General features: G+C 42.4%; 1 protein-coding gene across 1 annotated transcript in view; it reads right to left on the bottom strand.

Annotated features, from left to right (window-relative positions):
* Positions 1-1,289: 1,289 nt before the first annotated feature.
* WNT10B (Wnt family member 10B) overlaps positions 1,290-21,063 on the bottom strand; it is a 77,136-nt gene continuing 57,362 nt past the window's right edge. The window contains exons 4-5 of the mRNA XM_089679456.1: positions 20,201-20,577; positions 1,290-4,868 (exon numbers count right to left, since the gene is read on the bottom strand). Coding sequence (XP_089535582.1) covers positions 4,410-4,868; positions 20,201-20,577 — 836 coding nt within the window. The 3' untranslated portion in view covers positions 1,290-4,409. The remainder of the gene's footprint in view (positions 4,869-20,200; positions 20,578-21,063) is intronic.

Raw genomic sequence — 21,063 nt, 5'->3', positions numbered from 1 at the left:
ACCAAAACCTGAAAGACGTGGAAGAAAGCGAAAAACTACCATTTGAATGGATAGAAGAATAGCCAAAATGGCAAGAACTCAGCCAACAATCAGCTCCAGGAAGATCAAAGAAGGTCTAAAGTTACCTGTGAGTACTGTTACAATTAGAAGACGCCTATGTGAAGCCAAGCTATCTGCAAGAAGCCCCCGCAAAGTCCCACTGTTGAAAAAAAGACGTGCTGAAGAGGTTACAATTTGCCAAAGAGCACATTGACTGGCCTAAAGAGAAATGGTGCAACATTTTGTGGACTGATGAAAGTAAGATTGTTCTTTTTGGGTCTATTGGTTGTAGACAGTTTGTCAGACGACCCCCAAACACTGAATTCAAGCCACAGTACACTGTGAAGACAGTGAAGCATGGTTGCACAAGCATCATGATATGGGGATGTTGCTCATACTACGGTGTTGGGCCTATTTATCGCATACCAGGGATCATGGATCAGTTTGAATACATCAGAATACTTGAAGAGGTCATGCTGCCTTATGCTGAAGAGGAAATGCCCTTGAAATGGGTGTTCCAACAAGGCAACGACCCCAAACACACCAGTAAACATGCAACATCTTGGTTCCAGACCAAAAAGATTGACAATATGGAGTGGCCAGCCCAATCCCCGGATCTTAATCCAATAGAAAACTTGTGGGGTGACATTAAAAATGCAGTTTCTGAGGCAAAACCAAGAAATAGAGAAGAACTGTGGGATGTAGTCCAATCATCCTGGGCTGGAATACCTGTTCACAGGTGCCAGAAGTTGGTTGACTCCATGCAACACAGATGTACAGCAGTTCTCAGAAACAGTGCTTATACAACTAAATATTCATTAAGTGATTCAAAGGAAAGCAAAATCTTCAAACATTATTCAGTTTATATAGTGAATGTTTGAGTTTGTAAAGAAGAATACAAACACTGCTATTTTTTTGAACAGTCTAATATTCACTTTTCTTCAATTTTTTTAGAGGAACAACACAAATTTGATATATTTTTCTTCATGTTTTGATTTGGAATAGAATGTGTAGTGTTCCCAATGCATTTGTGTGTATGGAAATAAAAGCTATTAGAAGGATTTTGAGCTTTATTCACTTTTTTCAACACACTGCTATTATTTTGAACACAACTGTATATATTTGTGGTTAATGTTATATGCTGGCTGTAGTAGTTCTTCTGCTCCCAATAACTTTGATTAGATTACTGAATAATTTCCCAGGAAGGGAATTCCCTCTGCTCACATGCTTTATTTGAAAAGGCAAAGATGTAAGTTCAAAGGTCAGAAATTTTAATAACCTATCAGAACTCATCGTTCAAAGTCCATTGTTTGAAACAAAAACACCAGTTATTAGCAATATACAACAAAATGTGATTCTTCACAGCTCTTTACTGGAGCCAACAGTAGTAATCTTGCTTGCTTAGCAGAAAAATATCATGGGTTTCAGTTGGTTTTATTTTAATTATTCTCCTTAAAAGCTTTTACCTGATGACTGATATCCATATTTATTTACCTGACTAACAAAATATATATAGAAAAATACAAGGGGGTTACAGCACAGGTTGCAACACGGAGATCATATTTTATTGATCCATTAAAACATAATCCAGCAACTTCAGGCATCCTTGCCCATTTAATTACTGACCTGCACTACAGTATGTAGTAGTAATGAAAATTTGTCTGTGTTCTGGTCCTAACTGGCTTCCCTATATTCCACACATAGTAAAGAAGTGTAACCATGTGTGAAGCCTTATTTATTTGTAGCACCCTCCTAGGTCGCTAGGGGGATCTAGATGATCATTTTTTAGTAGAGGCTGAGTAACAGCCTGCTGGAATAGTCAGAGGGGGTCACATTTCAGTCAGGGTGGAGAGTCTCTGCAGATTAGCTCTCTGGAACTTCCCCCTGATCTAGAGACTTGGAGAAGTCTCTAAAATTCAGTGGGCGGGGGTGAGGAGTGACTGGTCTGCACTCTCAAGGGATCCCGACCAATCCCCAAGCAGGAGGCTTAGCAAGGGATCAAGACAGCCCTTAAGAGTGGCTCATCCTGCTCAATAGCAGGACAGTCCGGGTGGAAAATGGACTGAGCAGGATGGTGTGTGGAGCCTGGGAGGGGGTCCAGGAGAGCGGTGTACCTACAGGCAGAGGAGCTGGAAGGCAGGATCCCTCACCCTCACCACTCACCATCCCCTGAGAGAGAGGACAGCCTGGGAAGCAGGGTAGGAGCCAGCCCAGCATAAGGCCTGAAGGCAGCCCCCAACCCACAAGCTTGCTCACTCAGGAAAGACTGAGTGAGTAACCCCACACCCCTGGGCTGGAAAATGGGAAAAGGCATTTGGGTAGAAAACCTGACTAACGCCCATCTGGGACTGCTTTCATTTAAGGTGGCAGCTTCTGGGACCTCTTGGCCAGGGATTCCCTCAGGCAGCTGGGTAAAGAAGAGATTTGATCTGGGGTCTGAAGATGTACACAATGAGAGGCTGGCTAGCTATCCAAGAAGAGAAGAGAAAACTCTTTCTGACTACTTGTACATAGTTGCAGGAAGTTGTCTTCAGTTTTACAGTTCCTTGGGCAACCCATGTACCCTTCAACCCCATCCAAGTTATCATTCCCTAGTAAACTCCAAAAAACAAGTTCAAGGACTGTTTACTGTCTCTGGAGTGCAAATATAAAAGGAAATGCATGTTGCCTGGCTGTGCAGGACTACAGGGGGACCCAAAACTCTAGCAACTCCTAAAGGGGTAGGGCTACATATTCAAAGCAAACTCTTGCTTAAAAAACAGGGATTTTTAGTTCACATATGTCGCAATAGATATTCTAACTGGTTAACTGCATTAAACTGATTCCTCTCTTGCCAACCCTTATATATTTTTTTCAATAATACTTTTTAGTCTTTACCTTAATAGAGAGAGAAAATATGAACCTCTAAAATCACTATATATTTATTTTATTACTATTCCTCCTTATAATTTGCTTACTTGCTGGTGGTCCTGGTAGATGTACTGGGGACAATTTGACTGAACTGTTATGTAGTAAAGTATCTACCAAATTCATTGTTATTCCATTAATAAAAATCTTTACTGCTGTAATCAACATATTGATGTAATGGAAGAATAAAGAACCGATGCATGCTGTAGCTCATTTTTCCAATAATGAAAAATAACTGCATTTTGGAAGTGTTATGTTGAAAGTTGACCCATCAGCCTGTTTTAAAACAGGTTCTGCCTAAGAACAGACTTCACAATGTCTCTGGCATTACATTTATTAACCTACAAAGTCTCTTCTGTGCTCTTGTCTGCTTTTTTTTTCTTTAATACTAAAGCCTGTCCTGACCATCAAAGCCTGATTGGCCTTCAGTGGCATAGCAGGTAGGTGCTTTTAACTAAAATGGGTAGGCATAGTTTTGGCCTGAAATCAAGAAAATCAAGGCCTTAGTAACAAAAACCAAAATTACCTTTGCAAAGTGATTTCACATATATCAAAACTATCTACTAATTTGTGTAACTAAACTGTGTTTGTGCACATGGTTGTACATGTAGGATGAAATTAATATATTTGCTCAACTTGGATGCCATGCGGTCAAGTAGATGGTAAAGGACTGCTCCTGCAGTTGTCCATGACTTCGTAGTAAAATATTGACTTACACTATACAATAGACCTCTGCTTAATGAAGTCATTAGTGGTTCAGTATTCACAAAGCAAATTCAATATACCTAGCAGAAGTGGTGCAACTGCCAGGATAGGCACACTTTCAAAATGGAATAAGCATAACTATACTGACTTTCTTTAGGATAAAATTACTGTAGGGAAATTCATCTAAAATATGCTTTTATTTAAGTATACAAACTCCAATAAATTAGCCTCCTGGTTTCATTCTTTCTGACCTCCTGGGCTAAATCTGTCATTAGGTCAGTAGGTGTTAGAAAACAGGGGTCCTGGAGTTAAACAAACGGAGTACCTGTACACCAAGGCTAGAATTATTTCCGCATGTACAAATTCCAAATGTTTTTGAAAAGGAAAGTTCAGTAATAAAAATTCCATCCTTTCACAGGAAATATACTCCTCATATGAATATGTACTGTAATTCCATAAAGTCATGAGATGCCACATTGTCCCATCCAAGGGTTATAATCCTTTTTCTTCAGCCATGATATAAATAACCAGGGATATGTGTTCTTTGTTTAACAGAGTCCAGTAATGTTGGTAACATAAAATTTGATATAGGCATTGTTTTGGTGGTCTTCTTGTTTCAGGAATAAGTATGAGTCATATAGCAAGTTCTTTGCCATTTTAGGACAGGTGTAGATCCTACCCAGTAATACATATATTTTCAGTGCTAAGAAAGAATAAATTAATTGCTATCAAACAAAATTAGATATTTTTAAGTTTCTTCACTTACACACATTAACCCACTGTGTGATGCGGCACTCCTCACACATAACATAGCAGCACCAGTGAAACCGGCAGTTGCAACGTTCCCGGCGGGTCTGCATGAGGATATTATGGCCTCTCCCACAGCAAAGGCTGGCGCAGCTGTCCATCTGGTGGCTTGTCTTGTTGCATACCCGTCCTTGAGTGCCTGGGGAGTCTACTAGTGTATCCCTCTCACAAAAGTCAGGAGATTTCTCAAAGTAGACAAGCTCACGGGCCAGTCTCTTCTTGTTGAGACGTGGATGGAAAGCTCCACTGTTCTTATTACGGGAGTTCACGAAGACAGCACGCTGTAGCTTTTCCCGTAGAAGTGTGCTAACTGCCCGGAAATCAGGAGTCACATGCCAACAAGTCTTGAACTGGCAGCTTCCAGATGTTCCATGGCATTTGCATCTGCGCTTCATGTTTTCAGTCACCGCCTGGACAGATAGCAAAACAGTCAATATTGTGAAAGAGCTCTAAAACATATCATTAAAACAGCCTGTTTTAGAACACATGGAAGTTTCGATAAGAATGATAAACATTTTGGCATTCTTCATAATTTATATCTGAGAATATTGAAAACTGAATACAACATTACTACATGCAACTATTACGACACATGATTCCCATATATATTTAATAAACATTACACTCAGAAGAAGGGCTGAGTTTACAGTACTGGTCTTGAAGTAGACTCGTGCTTAAAAGTATAAACTTGCTATCATATAGGAAATACACTATATTGCTAAAAGTATTGGGCCAGCCCTCCAAATCATTGGATTCAGGTGTTCCAATCACCTCCATGGCCACAGGTATGCACAATCAAGCACCTAGGCATGCAGACTGCTTCTACAAACATTTGTGAAAGAATGGGTCACTCTCAGGAGCTCAGTGAATTCAAGCTTGGTACTGTGATAGGTTGCCACCTGTGCAATAAGTCTATCCGTGAAATTTCCTTGCTACTAAATATTCCACGGTCAACTGTTAGTGGTATTATAACAAAGTGGTAGCAACTGGGAACAACAGCAACTCAGCCACGAAGCGGTAGGCCACATAAAATGACAGAGCGGGGTCAGCGCATGCTGAAGCACACAGTGCGCAGAAGTGGCCAATTGTCTGCAGAGTCAATAGCTAAAGACCTCCAAACTTTGTGTGGCCTTCAGATTAGCACAACAGCAGTGCGTAGAGAGCTTCATGGAATGAGTTTCCATGGATGAGCAGCTGCATCCAAGCCTTATATCACCAAGTGCAATGCAAAGCATCGGATGCAGTGGTGTAAAGCCTGCCACAACTGGACTCTAGAGCAGTGGAGACATGTTCACGTGAACACCTTTGGGATGAATTAGAGCACAGACTGTGAGCCAGGCCTTCTCGTCCGACTGCAGTGCCTAACCTCACAAATGTGCTTCTAGAAGAATGGTCAAACATTCCCATAGACACACTCCTAAACCTTGTGGACAGCATTCCCAGAAGAGTTTAAGCTGTTATAGCTGCAAAGGGCGGGCCAACTCAATATTGAACCCTATTCCATTAAGGTTCATATGCATGTAAAGGCAGGCGTCCCAATACTTTTGGCAATATAGTGTATATATAAAAATATTCATGTAACCTGAGAGATCTATACATTTCTCCTAGAAAATAGCAGCACAAATCCTAACATGTGACTGTACCTACGCACTTCTGTTGACTAGATTACGGTGGTCTATTTGTTTGCAATCAGGGATCACATCCTTCTGTGACTCTGAGAACCACTAGTCTCTTGAAATTTGGAGTGAAAATTAGTGGTGTCACTACTGTATCTGCTCACTTTTCTCCCAAGGGCTTCCTGGAATATAATTTGTATCTGGTCACATGCAGTGCAAGCATCCTTCTATTTCTGTTTTCACATATTCTGTTTTCACATATTCACCTCTCTAGCTGCTTTTCAGAGTTTAGATATGATGGTGGATCACCACCATATTTGAGCTCTGAGTCAGAAAGGGAGGTGGGAAATTGTGCTGGGAGCTATTTTGATTTGGGAGACATTTGAACTGGGCCAGAATGCAAATTTTGTACCAAAAGGGGTAATTTTGTGCTTGTAAAGGATTTAGTCCTGAACATTGACTTTGTGCTGCGGTAGGGGGTTCTGGGTGAGATTGTTGCTTGTGCTCTGTGTGTTACATTCTTTTGACCCATGATCTATGTGTGTTATACTCCCCCATGACCCCAACACTCCGTGTATTACACAAGCCCCTAAAACCTGCACTTTATGCATTACACACACCCCTGACCCTTAAACACGCTCTGTGCATTATATTCACCTGAAACCTGCCCTTTTTGTGTTACATTCTCCTTACCCCTACACTCTGTGCAATAAATTCTCCTGACTCTAACACTTTGTGCATTACACAACCCCCTGCACTCTGTGCATTACGTTCTTCTGGTTCCTGCGCTCTGGCACAGAATAGCTCACAGAATGACTGGCATTCTGTGCATTACACACAACCCAGACTCCTGCACTCTGTGCGTTACACACCCTTGATGCCTGCACTCTATGCATTGCACATAGAGCTGAACCCTGCAACCTGTGTTTTACACACACCCCTGACCTTTGCACCCTTTGCATTACACACACCCTTGACCTATGCACCTTTAATGTTACATTCATCTGACTCTTGCACTCTGTGCATTACATTATGCTGACCCCTGCACTCTGTGTGCTACATTCTTCTGACTCTGACTTCACTCTGTGCATTACACACATTGTTAACCCCACAGTTTGTATGCTACATTCTCTTCCCCCCTGAACTTTATACATTATATTCCCCTCATGCTAGCATTATGTGGAATACACATACTCCTAAACCTTGCTCTCTGGGCATTACAAGCTCCTGACCCATGCACTCTGTGTATCACACACACTCCTGACCCCTGAATTCTGTTTTTCACACACCTGTAACCCCTGCCCTATGTGTGTTAAATAGGTTTGACCTTTACACTCTGCGTATTACACACATCCCTGACCCCTACACTCTCTGTGCTTCTTTACCCTGCCCCCTGCATTTTTAGTGTTACATTTTCCTGGCATGGTAAATTCTTCTGACTCCTGCACTCTGTGCACTACACACACCTCTGCAGTCTGTACATATTTTCTCCTCACTCCTGCACTCTGCTTTCTACATTCTCCTGACCTCTGCACAATACATTCCATTGTCCCTGGAACTCTGTGAATTATACACACCCCAGACCCCATGCACTCTATTCTAACTGGCAGTGAGGCCACATTGTGTTGCCATTAATGAGCACCTGTATCTTGTGAATGGTAATGAGCCATCGTTTACTGTTACTGATACTTAACCACTGTGATTGGTGAAGAACCACTGTGCATTGTGACTGCTGATAAACCACTGTGCATTCTGCCTGTGTGCAAACCGCTATGCAATGTGATTGCAGATATACCACTGTGTATTGGGAATGATGATAAACCACTGTGCAGAGGGACTGCAGATCAAACCTTAACACACACCCCTGCACTCACAAGCCCCTGACCCCTGTGTGTTACATTCTCCTGACTCCTGCACTCCGTGCATTACATACACCCTTAATCTCTACGCTCTGTACATTATGCACATCAGTGACCCATCTACTCTGTGTGTTACACATGTCCCTGACCCCTGTACTCTGTGGGTTACAAACCCCTGGCACTCTGTATGTTATATTCTTCTGCCCTCTGCCCTCTGTGCCTTTGGCTCCTGCACTCTGTGCATTACACACACTTTTAACCCCTGACTTTGTGCATTACACACACACCTGCATTACACATACAACCTGTGCTCTGTGCTTTACATTCTATTGGCCTCTGCACTATGTGTGTAATATACACCTGACTTCTGCATTCTGTGTATTACATACTCCTGACCCCTGCAAGCATATGTAAATTTCATTTAAAAATGATTGTGCTGAGGTTTATTTGTGTCTGTGTGACATTTGTTTCAGACGTAGTAATTAAGGCATGTTTTGTGGGTACAAGGACAATGGCATATGTGTTAGTGCATAGAGCATGCTGCAGCATTCCTCTTCTCAGGGTGCCCCAGGTCTTTCACAATTCTAGCAACACCCCTTGAAACAGACTCTTAGCTGAATGGGTGCAGCCAAAAAATCTATTCTGTAATATGTCTATCTGTACACAGCTAATTTCAGGTAGAGGTTAAAACTTCACAAAGCTCTTGTGGAGTTTAGTGAGATAGTTGCTTTCATACACTGAGCAGCCTCCTTTTGGTGCACCTAAATCTTAACTCCAGCCAAAACATTTTAAAATAGTTTTGGATAGGCCTGGAAAGAATACATTCTTCTGTCATCTCATTTTTTTTCTTTACTGTTTGTGACCTCATTGTGGATATTTCATCTTTCTTCCTGTCCCTGTTACTGTGGGGCAAAAAATGAAAAAGAAAAATGTTTTGTTGCAGTGTGCATCCCCACTGCTGATATTGTCCATTTCCTAAACGCAGAGATTGGAACCCCTATCAGGCACTTTCAGATGTGTCCCTGTTGGTGATATTACCCCTTACTTCCTGTCCTGAAAACCAGACAGAAAGTAAAAAGAAAATTGCTGGAAAGTGGGGAAAATGCCACCTTTGACAGGTATCTCTTTTTTGCACAGAAAGTGGGAAGGAATCCCCCTAATGAGGATACTGACAGGTAGGGCAGTACGTGGCAATGGATTTTAGAACATTGTGTTTGCCAACTTGGCCCTTATTCATTCTGGCTGACAAATGGGTTTCTCTGCATTATCACCACTAATAACATTATTATATAATGTGATGTGACATTTTTTTGTGATGTAACTGGCAACTGTCTACTAAACCACAGTACACTGTGATTGGTAATAATCCATTGTATATTTTTACTGGCAGTAAGCCACTGTTTATTCTAACTGGCAATGAGGCCCTACACATTGTGTTGCCATGAATGAGCCCCTGTGTTCTGTGAATGGCAATGAGCCATCATTTACTGTTCTTGATACTGAGCCACTGTGATTAATGAAGAACCACTGTGTATTGGGACTGATGATAAACCACCATGCATTGTGCCTGCGTGATAACCGCTATGCATTGTGACTACAGATATACCACTGTGTATTGGGACTGATGATAAACCACTGTGTATTGGGACTGATGATAAACCACTGTGTATTGGGACTGATGATAAACCACTGTGTATTGGGACTGATGATAAACCACTGTGTATTGGGACTGTGTGATAACCGCCATGCATTGGGACTACAGATATACCACTGTGTATTGGGACTGATGATTAACCACTGTGTATTGGGACTGATGATAAACCACTGTGTATTGGGATTGATGATAAACCACTGTGTATTGGGACTGTGTGATAACCGCTATGCATTGGGACTACAGATATACCACTGTGTATTGGGACTGATGATTAACCACTGTGTATTGAGACTGATGATAAACCACTGTGCATTGTGCCTGTATGATAACCGCTATGCATTGTGGCTACAGATATACCACTGTGTATTGGGACTGATGATTAACCACTGTGTATTGGGACTGATGATTAACCACTGTGTATTGAGACTGATGATAAACCACTGTGTATTGGGACTGATGATAAACCACTGTGTATTGGGACTGTGTGATAACCGCCATGCATTGGGACTACAGATATACCACTGTGTATTGGGACTGATGATTAACCACTGTGTATTGGGACTGATGATTAACCACTGTGTATTGAGACTGATGATAAACCACTGTGCATTGTGCCTGCATGATAACCGCTATGCATTGTGGCTACAGATATACCACTGTGTATTGGGACTGATGATTAACCACTGTGTATTGGGACTGATGATTAACCACTGTGTATTGAGACTGATGATAAACCACTGTGTATTTGGACTGTGTGATCACTGCTATGCATTGTGACTACAGATATACCACTGTGTATTGGGACTGATGATTAACCACTGTGTATTGTGCCTGCGTGAAAACCGCTATGCATTGGACTACAGATATACCACTATGTATTGTACCTGCGTGATAACCGCTATGCAATGAGACTACAGATATACCATTGTGTATTGTACCTGCGTGATAACTGCTATGCAATGAGACTACAGATATACCACTGTGTACTGGGACTGATGATAAACCACTTTGTACTGGGACTGTGTGATAACCGCTATGCATTGGGACTACAGATATACCACTGTGTATTGGGACTGATGATTAACCACTGTGTATTGAGACTGATGATAAACCACTGTGCATTGTGCCTGCATGATAACCGCTATGCATTGTGGCTACAGATATACCACTGTGTATTGGGACTGATGATTAACCACTGTGTATTGGGACTGATGATTAACCACTGTGTATTGAGACTGATGATAAACTACTGTGTATTTGGACTGTGTGATCACTGCTATGCATTGTGACTACAGATATACCACTGTGTATTGGGACTGATGATTAACCACTGTGTATTGTGCCTGCGTGAAAACCGCTATGCATTGGACTACAGATATACCACTATGTATTGTACCTGCGTGATAACCGCTATGCAATGAGACTACAGATATACCATTGTGTATTGTACCTGCGTGATAACTGCTATGCAATGAGACTACAGATATACCACTGTGTACTGGGACTGATGATAAACCACTTTGTACTGGGACTGTGTGATAACCGCTATGCATTGGGACTACAGATATACCACTGTGTACTGGGACTGATGATAAACCACTTTGTACTGGGACTGTGTGATAACCGCTATGCATTGGGACTACAGATATACCACTGTGTATTGGGACTGTGTGATAACTGTTATGCAACGAGACTACAGATATACCACTGTGTATTGGGACTGTGTGATAACTGCTATGCATTGTGAATACAGATATAACACTGTGTATTGGGACTGGCGATAAACCGCTGTAGGGGCTGCAGATCAAACCTAGGAAATTCTGAAATCTGTAATTCCTGAGAATGGGGGTGGAATAGATTGAGTAGTAGGCCAGGGTTTTCACATTGCACCATATAGGTGTAGCCAAATTGCACATAAAAGTGTGAGGGGCTTAAAGGATAGGTCTACAGTGAAATACAATCCAATATCAATATTGGACTTTTATTTTTTATTGCAGAGTATTACACAGGATTGACTCTGGGGGGCTTGTATCACTGCTCACATAACGTTCTATAGGGGCTGATAGCACTGATGACCAGGGAACTCAGGGAATACTGTAGTTGCTGATAATTCACTGTGATTAGTAAATAAGGACTGTACTTTGTAACCAGTGATGAGTCATGGCAATATGAACTACACTAAGCCACCATGTATTGTGAGTGACCATCATCAATTCTATTTAACTATACCAGGTACCTTTTGTTTGCCTACAAAAGATTTAAATGACTGCAGATGATGCTGGTGGGCTACATTAAAAACACACACTTACTTGCCTATATATCTGCAGCATTGGCCTGATGCTGCAGCTGTCCCCTGCTGGCTCTAACACCAAGAACTGAGTGATCACACAACCACTGAATGCTCAGTTCTCAGTCCATTCTGTGCAGAAAGCAGTGACTGCCATTCTAGGTAGGGGGCAGAAGTGGCTGGCTCAGGCTCTGAGCTGCACGCTGGGAGGCTGCGCCAGCTGCTTGTCCGGTATCTGAGTGAATCCCAACGATTTTGTCAGGATTCTTCTAGAGTCTGTCCTGGCTCTGTGATGTCAGCCAACAGCACTCTTTAGCCCACTGTCAGCTGATTCTGGCTCACATGAGAGCACAAGTGCACTCTTGGGATCCAGAAAAGAAGCATGACCAATAAAGCTTTGTTCATGCTTCTCTTTTAACCACTTCAAGTCCGGACACTTTTAACCCTTCCTGCCCAGGCCAATTTTCAGCTTTCACCGCTGTCACACTTTGAATGACAATTGCACGGTCATTCAACACTGTACCCATATAAATTTTTTAGCTTTTTTTGGGACAGATAAAACTTTATTTTCCTATATAAATGAAAAAGTCGAAACGTTTTGAAAAAAAGTGTTTTTCTTATAACATTTTGCAAATAAATTATCTTTCTTCATAAATCTTGGCCAACATTTATTCCTGAGTTTTCTTTTTAGTAAAAAAAAAATTACCCAAATTAGTTTATAACCAAAAATTATATTTTTTCAAAAAAAATATTTATATTTTTATTTAAGTTTTTTATATTATTATTTATTTATTTTAACTTACTGTCACCCTAGCAGTACAGTGTCACCATAGTGACACTGTACTACTTGTGGAGGGTGATGAAGATTTTTTTTTGTTTTTACACTGATTGCTTTTACACCCATAAAGGCTGTAAAGGCAATCATTTCTCCTTCTCTCTGGCTGCATTCTTGCAGCCATTGAGAAATACTGTGTGAGCTGTGATTGGTCACAGCTTGTCACATGGTACAAGGCTGTTGTAAATAGCCTTGTTCCATATGATCTCTGTGATCATTCACAGATTTCACACGTAGTAAGCAATGATGTCAGGCGTGACATCTTGCTTACACCTATTCATGTGACCACTGATTGGCCAATCAGTGATCACATGATCGGGACCTCACACAGAGGTCCCGTACAGCGATTGGTGTTCCACTGTGTCTGGAGCACACAGCGGGCACTGGAGCGCGGTGCCAAACGCTCCCAGGGAGCACGCACAGTCCAAACTGGCGGGCGCCGTTTATGAATGGCACTGACACCATCTGGCCATTTATATACAGCGGCCGGATGGAAAGTGGTTAAGTTACACCTCATAATGAACATCTACTATTGTGATCAACATATAGGGCCAGAATATAAGAGAACAGGTTCCCATTTAGTTATGCCAGAATCTAAATATTGGTTTCCTGCACTTCCTGGACCATAAGCACACAGACTGGGCTGTCACTGCTGCCCTCAAACTGCAGTTGTCACTCCCCTCTCCACAACCACTAGTGAAGTTTGTGGCGCAGCTTTGTGGGGAGAGAGGGGGAGAAAGAGGGCACAGGGATTGTGATAGGATCACAACTTCAGCCACAGTTGCTCGAGGAGAGCCCTTCCCACTGCCCAGGACAGGACACTCTGATTGGCTACAGAGGAAACTGGGAAAGGGATGAGCCTTTCCAGAGAACAGTGAAAGACTGCCTGGAGCCACTTGGTAACATGGAGGATGTAGTCCAAAGGAGACAGTATCTATTAGGTGGACAACTGTGAGGCAGAGAGGAACAGAAAGGAGAAGCCATTGCTCAGGGTAGTCTTGGGGGAGAGTATGAGGAGACATTTTCAGTGCTGCTGAGCTGGAGACACTGCTTGTCCCCAGAATTCGCTTTTGTGTGGGAGTTCTACCAAATTCCCATGGAAGCCACTGCTGTCAGATAGATCCAGCAAGCTGTAGGAGTGGGGTATATGGGTAAATGTGAGTGCCTAAAGGTACTGAGTAAGCAAGATAATGAGTGATGGAAAAAATTTATAGAAAAGCAGCCAAGCACAAGGTAACCAAGCAAAAACCTCCAATAAAAACAAGATAAAGTACGGCGCTAAAATCATACAAATAGTCTATAGATGAATCAACATAAAATGGACATAGACATCAATTGCTGATGAAAGTTCATAAGGTGAGTAAAGTGCTCATAAAATCATGCGTCTTCCTGGGTCCGGAGGACGTGCATATAAGTGTATAAGCAATGCGCACTCACCAGAAAGCACATGTAAATGCGCATTAGTAATGATTTGATGTCATCTAATGGTCATCATGGGATGATAGCAGGAATCCTAAGCCTTTCATCTATGGGTGGATGCATTTAGAGGAATGGATTCGTCAATGTCAGGATCTTCCAGAGTTCCCTTTTATGGGATAGGTGGGTGCAGTCCTCTGTGTCTGGTGGAGGCTACCTCTCTGGATGTTAGGATTGCTGTGAATTAAAAAACTCCACTTCCACCAACGTCTCCTCTTTACTTCCTCTTTACTCTTTGATTCATCTATAGACTATTTGTATGATTTTAGCACCGCACTTTATCTTGTTTGTAGGAGTGGGGTGTCACTGGTTTCATGAGAGATTTTTTCTACAGCGTCCACACTTTCCACCAAAGCCACTGGTTCTGGATACTGGAGAACAAGAGGGGGCTTCACAACATCCTGCATAATGGTGAGATGCTACTGGCCACAACCTTATTACCTTCTTAAAGGATTAGCACTACCCTAATGTGGGACTTTGTTTGGGGACTTACACCCTTCATTGTAGGATACAAACTTACCCGATTGTGCCAACACAGAACCCCAATGGTTAGTATCACAATGGACAGTGAGAGGGGTTTTGGAGCGGCTCTAGGACATTTCAGCTTCTAGGCCAAAATCACCTTTAGTTAAGAACCCCCTTAGATTTAGGATTCAGGAACCTGGAGTGGAGTGGATCCATCATTACTTGGTCCTCAAATGTTTAGTTGCATTGTACAAATTAGTTTTTTTTTTTACTGTTTAGTGCTGCTGCCCTGTTTTTGTTGTCATTGCCTTGTTGGGTGCATGGCCCAAATAAATCCTCCTTCTTCAGCCTTTCAGTGTTAGAGGATGTGGCATTGCCGGAAGGATCATTATCTTACGGAATCAGGGGACCCATACATCGGTGGCTCCTTTGCATGTAAGCGCCACATCAGTCATACATTTTCAGGCCTACATATAAAGTGTATATAGTTGGAGCTTGATTTATTATTTTTATTTATTTACATTACTCTATCTGAGACTCACTAGTGCTGCCCTGTCAACTACCTGACATTCCGATAACACCTACTGTCTCCTGAATGTACTTAAAGGTCAATTCCAACATTTAAAGTTTAATTTAAGTCAAGTTTTTTTTGCTATCTGTGTCCCATTGGGGAGTCTTCCCCTCACTTCCTGCTCCATAGCCAAAACAAGAAGTGAGAGGAAATCCCTCAAAAGTGAGGGAATCCCAGTGTATCACCGGGGTCACCAGAACTGGTGTCTGCATTGGAAGATTTCCCTTCTTTTCATGTTCTGATAGCGGCTTCCTGTGAGCGGAGTGGACTGACGTGCACACCCCCAACACTAGCAGAATGACTGGTGACCACACCTTCTCTAAAGCCAGAGCTTTTAGTGGTTGGAACCATTACTGCCTGTTCACTGACTTCCTGGTTCAATGAGGCTAGGATGCATTCAACCTGGAAGTGGCAGCTATTTGGACAAATTGAATCTCTGCATAGGATAACATATGGGAGGAGGTGAGCAGTGAATCAAAAGTTACTTAAAAAAAAAAAAAACTTTTACAGCTGTATGGCCAATTATCTTTTCACAGCAACTACAGGGTTAAAACTGGAGAATTCTAAATCTGGTGCAGCTCTGCAAAGAAAACAATTAGCTTCCAGGGCAGGGGCGGACTGACAACTCATGGGGCCCCCGGGCAATAGGGGATCATGGGGCCCATGTTTCCTTGCCCAAACTCAAAAAAGCCTATGAAAAAGGTACCAGGGGCATCTCATGGGGCCCCCTACTGACCCAGTGCCCGAGTTTCCAAATGGTCAGGGTTCCAGGGTTTTTGTGACAAAGCTAAAAGTGGTTCTAAAGGCTGAAGGTTTTTACCTTCATGCATTCTATGCATAAAGGTAAAATACCTTCAGTGTGCGGCTTCCCCCTCGCCCCACTTTACTTACCTGCACCCTTTCTCGATCCAGTGTTGTGCATGATAGCATCGGCTCTCCCAGGTCTCTCCCTCTTCATTGGCTGAGACACAGCAGCAGGAGCTGTCAATCACAGCTAGTGAGGAAGCTGGGGGCAGGGTCAAACCGCACTCTGTGGGTCTTATGGACATATAGGGTCGGCTAAAGTGCACGCACGCACAAGTTGGCAAGGGGGAGGGACTGATAGTGCTCCTGGGAGAACCGAAAAGAGGAGAATTGGGGCTGCTCTGTGCAAAACCATTGCACAGAGCAGGTAAATATGCCATGTCAGGGTTCCAGGGTTTTTTGACAAAGCTAAAAGTGGTTCTAAAGGCTGAAGGTTTTTACCTTCATGCATTCTATGCATAAAGGTAAAATACCTTCAGTATGCGGCTTCCTCCTCGCCCCCACTTTACGTACCTGCACCCTTTCTTGATCCAGTGTTGTGCATGATAGCATCGGCTCTCCCAGGTCTCTCCCTCTTCATTGGCTGAGACACAGCAATAGGAGCTGTCAATCACAGCTAGTGAGGAAGCTGGGGGCAGGGTCAAACCGCACTCTGTGTGTCTTATGGACATATAGGGTCGGCTAAAGTGCACGCACGCACGAGTTGGCAAGGGGGAGGGACTGATAGTGCTCCTGGGAGAACCGAAAAGAGGAGGATTGGGGCTGCTCTGTGCAAAACCATTGCACAGAGCAGGTAAATATGACATGTTTGTTATTTAAAAAAAAAAAAAAAATTAAGCCTTTAATATCACTTTAATTGCTCAAGTTAAATTTAAAGACTGATTGGCTACCGTGCACAGCTGCACTTTATTTTGCACGCTCCAGTTTTAGTAAATCAACCCCTAAATGTCCATATTTTTGCACAAGCCTAATCATGACTGGTTTTCTCATTGTGGCTAGCAGCACCAGATGGTGGTCATTCTGCCAAGCCTTTTTTTTACACTGATACATTACACAAGTTTACCCAGTGGAATTACCCTTATCTAATGGCACAATATATTTTAGCGATCAGTGGAAAAAACTAAATCTAACCTAATGGCACGTTGATCTACTTTGTCACTATGAATTTCCTGTTTATTTCCACTTTATACAAGTTTGACATGAAATTACAATGTAGTAGAAATAACAGTGAGTAGCAGAGAAATGGTAAAAAAAAACTTTCAAAATGGGTAACGTTAAGTCCAGTTGTATCTTCTGCTTTCACCATTAAAAACAATAGATTGTGTCAAATTTAAAAAGGCTCTGTTGCTAGACTTTATACAGCAACAAAAATCTTCTCATAAGATGATGTGTGCATTTAAATTATTTCATTCATGTTTCGAAACCTGTAAAAACCTCCTTTGTGTAGACATCTAAAAACCCTAAGACTGCAGCTGGATGCCACAAGCTTGGATGTGATGTCAACAGTGTCAGCAGACTCCAAACTGGCACTCCAGTGCCATTCTATAGCAGTGATAGGCAACCTCAGCACTATAGCTGTTGTGGAACTACAAGTCCCATGAGGCATTGAAAGACTTTGACAGCCACAATCCTGACTCCCAGAGGCAGATGCATGATGGGGATTGTAGTTTAACCACAGCTGGAGTGCTGATGTTGCTAGCCCCTGCTGTTTTAGTATTCTTCTTCGTTCCTTCTGTGGGAGCCGCAAGTTTATATGTGGAGTGGAGAAGATGCTGGGCCAGCACAGACAGTAGACAGTGGAGTGGAGAAGATGCAGGGCCAGCACAGACAGTAATTAGGCAGTGGATTGGAGAAGATGCTGGGCCAGCACAGACAGTAATTAGGCAGTGGAGTGGAGAAGATGCTGGGCCAGCACAGACAGTAATTAGGCAGTGGAGCGGAGAAGATGCTGGGCCAGCACAGACAGTAATTAGGCAGTGGAGCGGAGAAGATGCTGGACCAGCACAGACAGTAATTAGGCAGTGGATTGGAGAAGATGCTGGGCCAGCACAGACAGTAATTAGGCAGTGGAGTGGAGAAGATGCTGGGCCAGCACAGACAGTAGACAGTGGAGTGGAGAAGATGCAGGGCCATAGGGCCACAGGGCCAACACAGACAGTAATTAGGCAGTGGATTGGAGAAGATGCTGGGCCAGCACAGACAGTAATTAGGCAGTGGAGCGGAGAAGATACTGGGCCAGCACAGACAGTAATTAGGCAGTGGAGCGGAGAAGATGCTGGGCCAGCACAGACAGTAATTAGGCACTTCCTGAGGAAGAAAAGACTATAATTTGCAAGAAGGGATGGAGCTGTGCTAGGCAGTGACATACCAAAGGGGTCTGTCAGCATTGGTTACTGCCAATTGGGGGGTGTTGCGGCAACTTCCACTAAACACATACACCATCAGGCCTGGATAGATTTATACACTGCAGGTTGCACATTGGGTTGATTGATATACAGAGAAATTCTCTCTGACGGTCAGTGTCTTTCTCTATTCTGTACAGGTAGGTGGGGGATATGTAGCCCAATGCTGGTATTAAAATTCTGTCCCTAACACAATCTGCAGGAGACCTGGGAGATGGAAGGAAGCTACTTGGGACCTGTGCTACTCAGGTAGGTGTACACGTATGCTCCCACTGACTACCAATTAAAGGGGGTAGCAATAATCATTGACTACCAACGTAATATGAGGCACTCACTGACCAAAACAAAGGAAGCACAGACACACTGAAATAAAATGGGCAGACATTCACCACCATAAGGGAAGCATAGCCTGACCATAATAAAGAGGGCACATACTGGCCACCATAAAGGGGGGGGAAGCTGACCACCATAAAGGAGGCACATTGACCACCATATAGTGGGAATCCACAGACCACCATGAGTGGGTGACCTGACCACAGGGTGCAAGGGGTCACACTGACATAGTCCTGACCGTTGCACTCTATAGCCTACAAAGTCCTGACTGCATTATTGTATAATGCTAGAATTTAGGCCCCTGTCTTCATTAAAGCACACCACTATTATCCCTATGTTGCGTCGCTAATTCTTTTTTTTTTTAGCAGCCTGTTATTATCTGCATGTCTGTTGCAGTGTAATAATGTTCTCTTTTTCCTTTTCTGGCCATTATTAATATTTTTAAAATAATTTTATGATTATTACTGAAAATCATTTTGATGCATAGAGAGGTGTGGGTGTTTGTATGGAAGTTGGGGGATGTTAAAACATTATATGACCCTAGATGCTCCTCTGGTGTTAGGAAATTGACTCTTCCTGGAGTAGTCCAAATTTTTAGCAAATTCAAAAGCACATTGAAAGTCAAATAAAAATGATATGTGGAAAAAAAACAAGTAAGCATTAAAAATAATTGGATTCTCATGTGTTCATAACTGCATTTTTTAAACTGACGACAGTCTCTCTTTAAAATAATTAAAGGTTCGCTTTTATGGAAAAATATTACACGCACATATTGTTGCATTAAAAAATGTGCATTTATTATTTTTCCCCAGGAGCCTGCAAAGCATTGCACCTGTTATCAGTGGGCTGTGGATGCAATGTCAGGCTCCTGTAGACACATCCTCCAGCTTTCTTGCTCGTACCTCTATACAAGCTTTCTGCTAAAAAGGTGGAGGAAGTGTCAATGGACTTTGAGGGTGCTCGTCAGCATCCTCACAGTCCATTGAGAACTACAAGTGTGTCTGTCATGGTGGCCAATGGAACTTGTAGTGCATTCATTCAGAGATCTCTGTGAGTAAATGAATGATGGGGCTGTGCAGACATAGCCCCTCACATCCACTTCGATTTTGAATGTGTCAGCAGCTGCAGCTGTCACGGGGAACTGTGGGTGAATAATGGGGTGAGGTGATGGAACATGTTTCACCGTAAATACAGGTGCAACAGGTTCCAAACCTGAAAACGTTACTTGCAGCAACATTATAAATATAAATAAAGTTATTAGACTTTGTTATTAGAGTCTGTTGAAATACCGATTTCACTTTTTTCTAATAAAGCCCAACTTACTATATACTTCAGTATACTTCTGGCATAAGGTGAACTCTAGGAAAATTGTATTTTTAATACCTGCCCGGAGTTCAGCTTTAAATGCTCATTTGATTCATACTTTTGATCATTCAGTACCTGCCTCCCCACGCGGTTGTTATGTATCCTCATTCTTGCTTGAATGTCCCTTGGTGACTCTCTGGAGTCCAGAAAATCTTTTGAGAATTTCTCTCCAAATTCCAGTTCATGCTTGCAGCCACCCCATTCCCATGTGTCCTGAGGACTGGGCTCTGGGGTCTCCCGTAGCAGTGGAGTCAAGTCTCTTGGGAGGCCCTTCACTTTAGACAAAGCTTGGAGCTGCAACTGGTTTAGTTTCAGACGAATTTTCTCTTCAGTTCCCCGGCGTTTCCACTCACATCCACATCCTTGCAGCTTTCCTAGACTACAAGCTGTAGCCACTGAATGCATGACACCTGCAGCCAGCAATGAAAAGGCAAAGGCACTCTCACGAAAACCTGTTGGAGATAGAAAAAAAAACAAGATTTAAAATCAAATTCAATAAAAGAACTGCTTTCTTGGTAAATTGGCTGCCCTTTTAATTTAATTTAGTAAAATAGCAGAACAGAATAAATGGATGGATTTGTCTATACTAGGCCCATGCAATACTCTTTATCTAGGCTTATCCATCATGCTAGTTTCTCCACTTGTCCACCTTCAGGCACACCATACCTCAGACAAAGCAAGAGTTATTTCACACTATTTTATTCAGCACGTTATTAACAAAGACATTCTGCAATTTAAAGTATGTGTAAAGTTAAAATGTATATTTTGTTTTGGATAGAGATGGGAAGAATTAGAGTATCTGTCAGGTTTTATTTGCTGTCTTTGTCGCCAACAAGGGAAATTCACCCTCACTATTTGTTCTGGTGTTCATTGTACCCAGTACAGAAAAGGATGGGATATCCAAAATTTTGAATTGTCACAGAAACAGGAAATGAGGG

The sequence above is a fragment of the Staurois parvus genome, unplaced genomic scaffold (assembly GCF_062004578.1).
Source record: "Staurois parvus isolate SC_StPar_1 unplaced genomic scaffold, SC_StPar_1.0 ptg000017l, whole genome shotgun sequence".
In the NCBI taxonomy this organism is placed as follows: domain Eukaryota; kingdom Metazoa; phylum Chordata; class Amphibia; order Anura; family Ranidae; genus Staurois; species Staurois parvus.
This window is presented reverse-complemented; position numbering and strand designations above follow the sequence as displayed.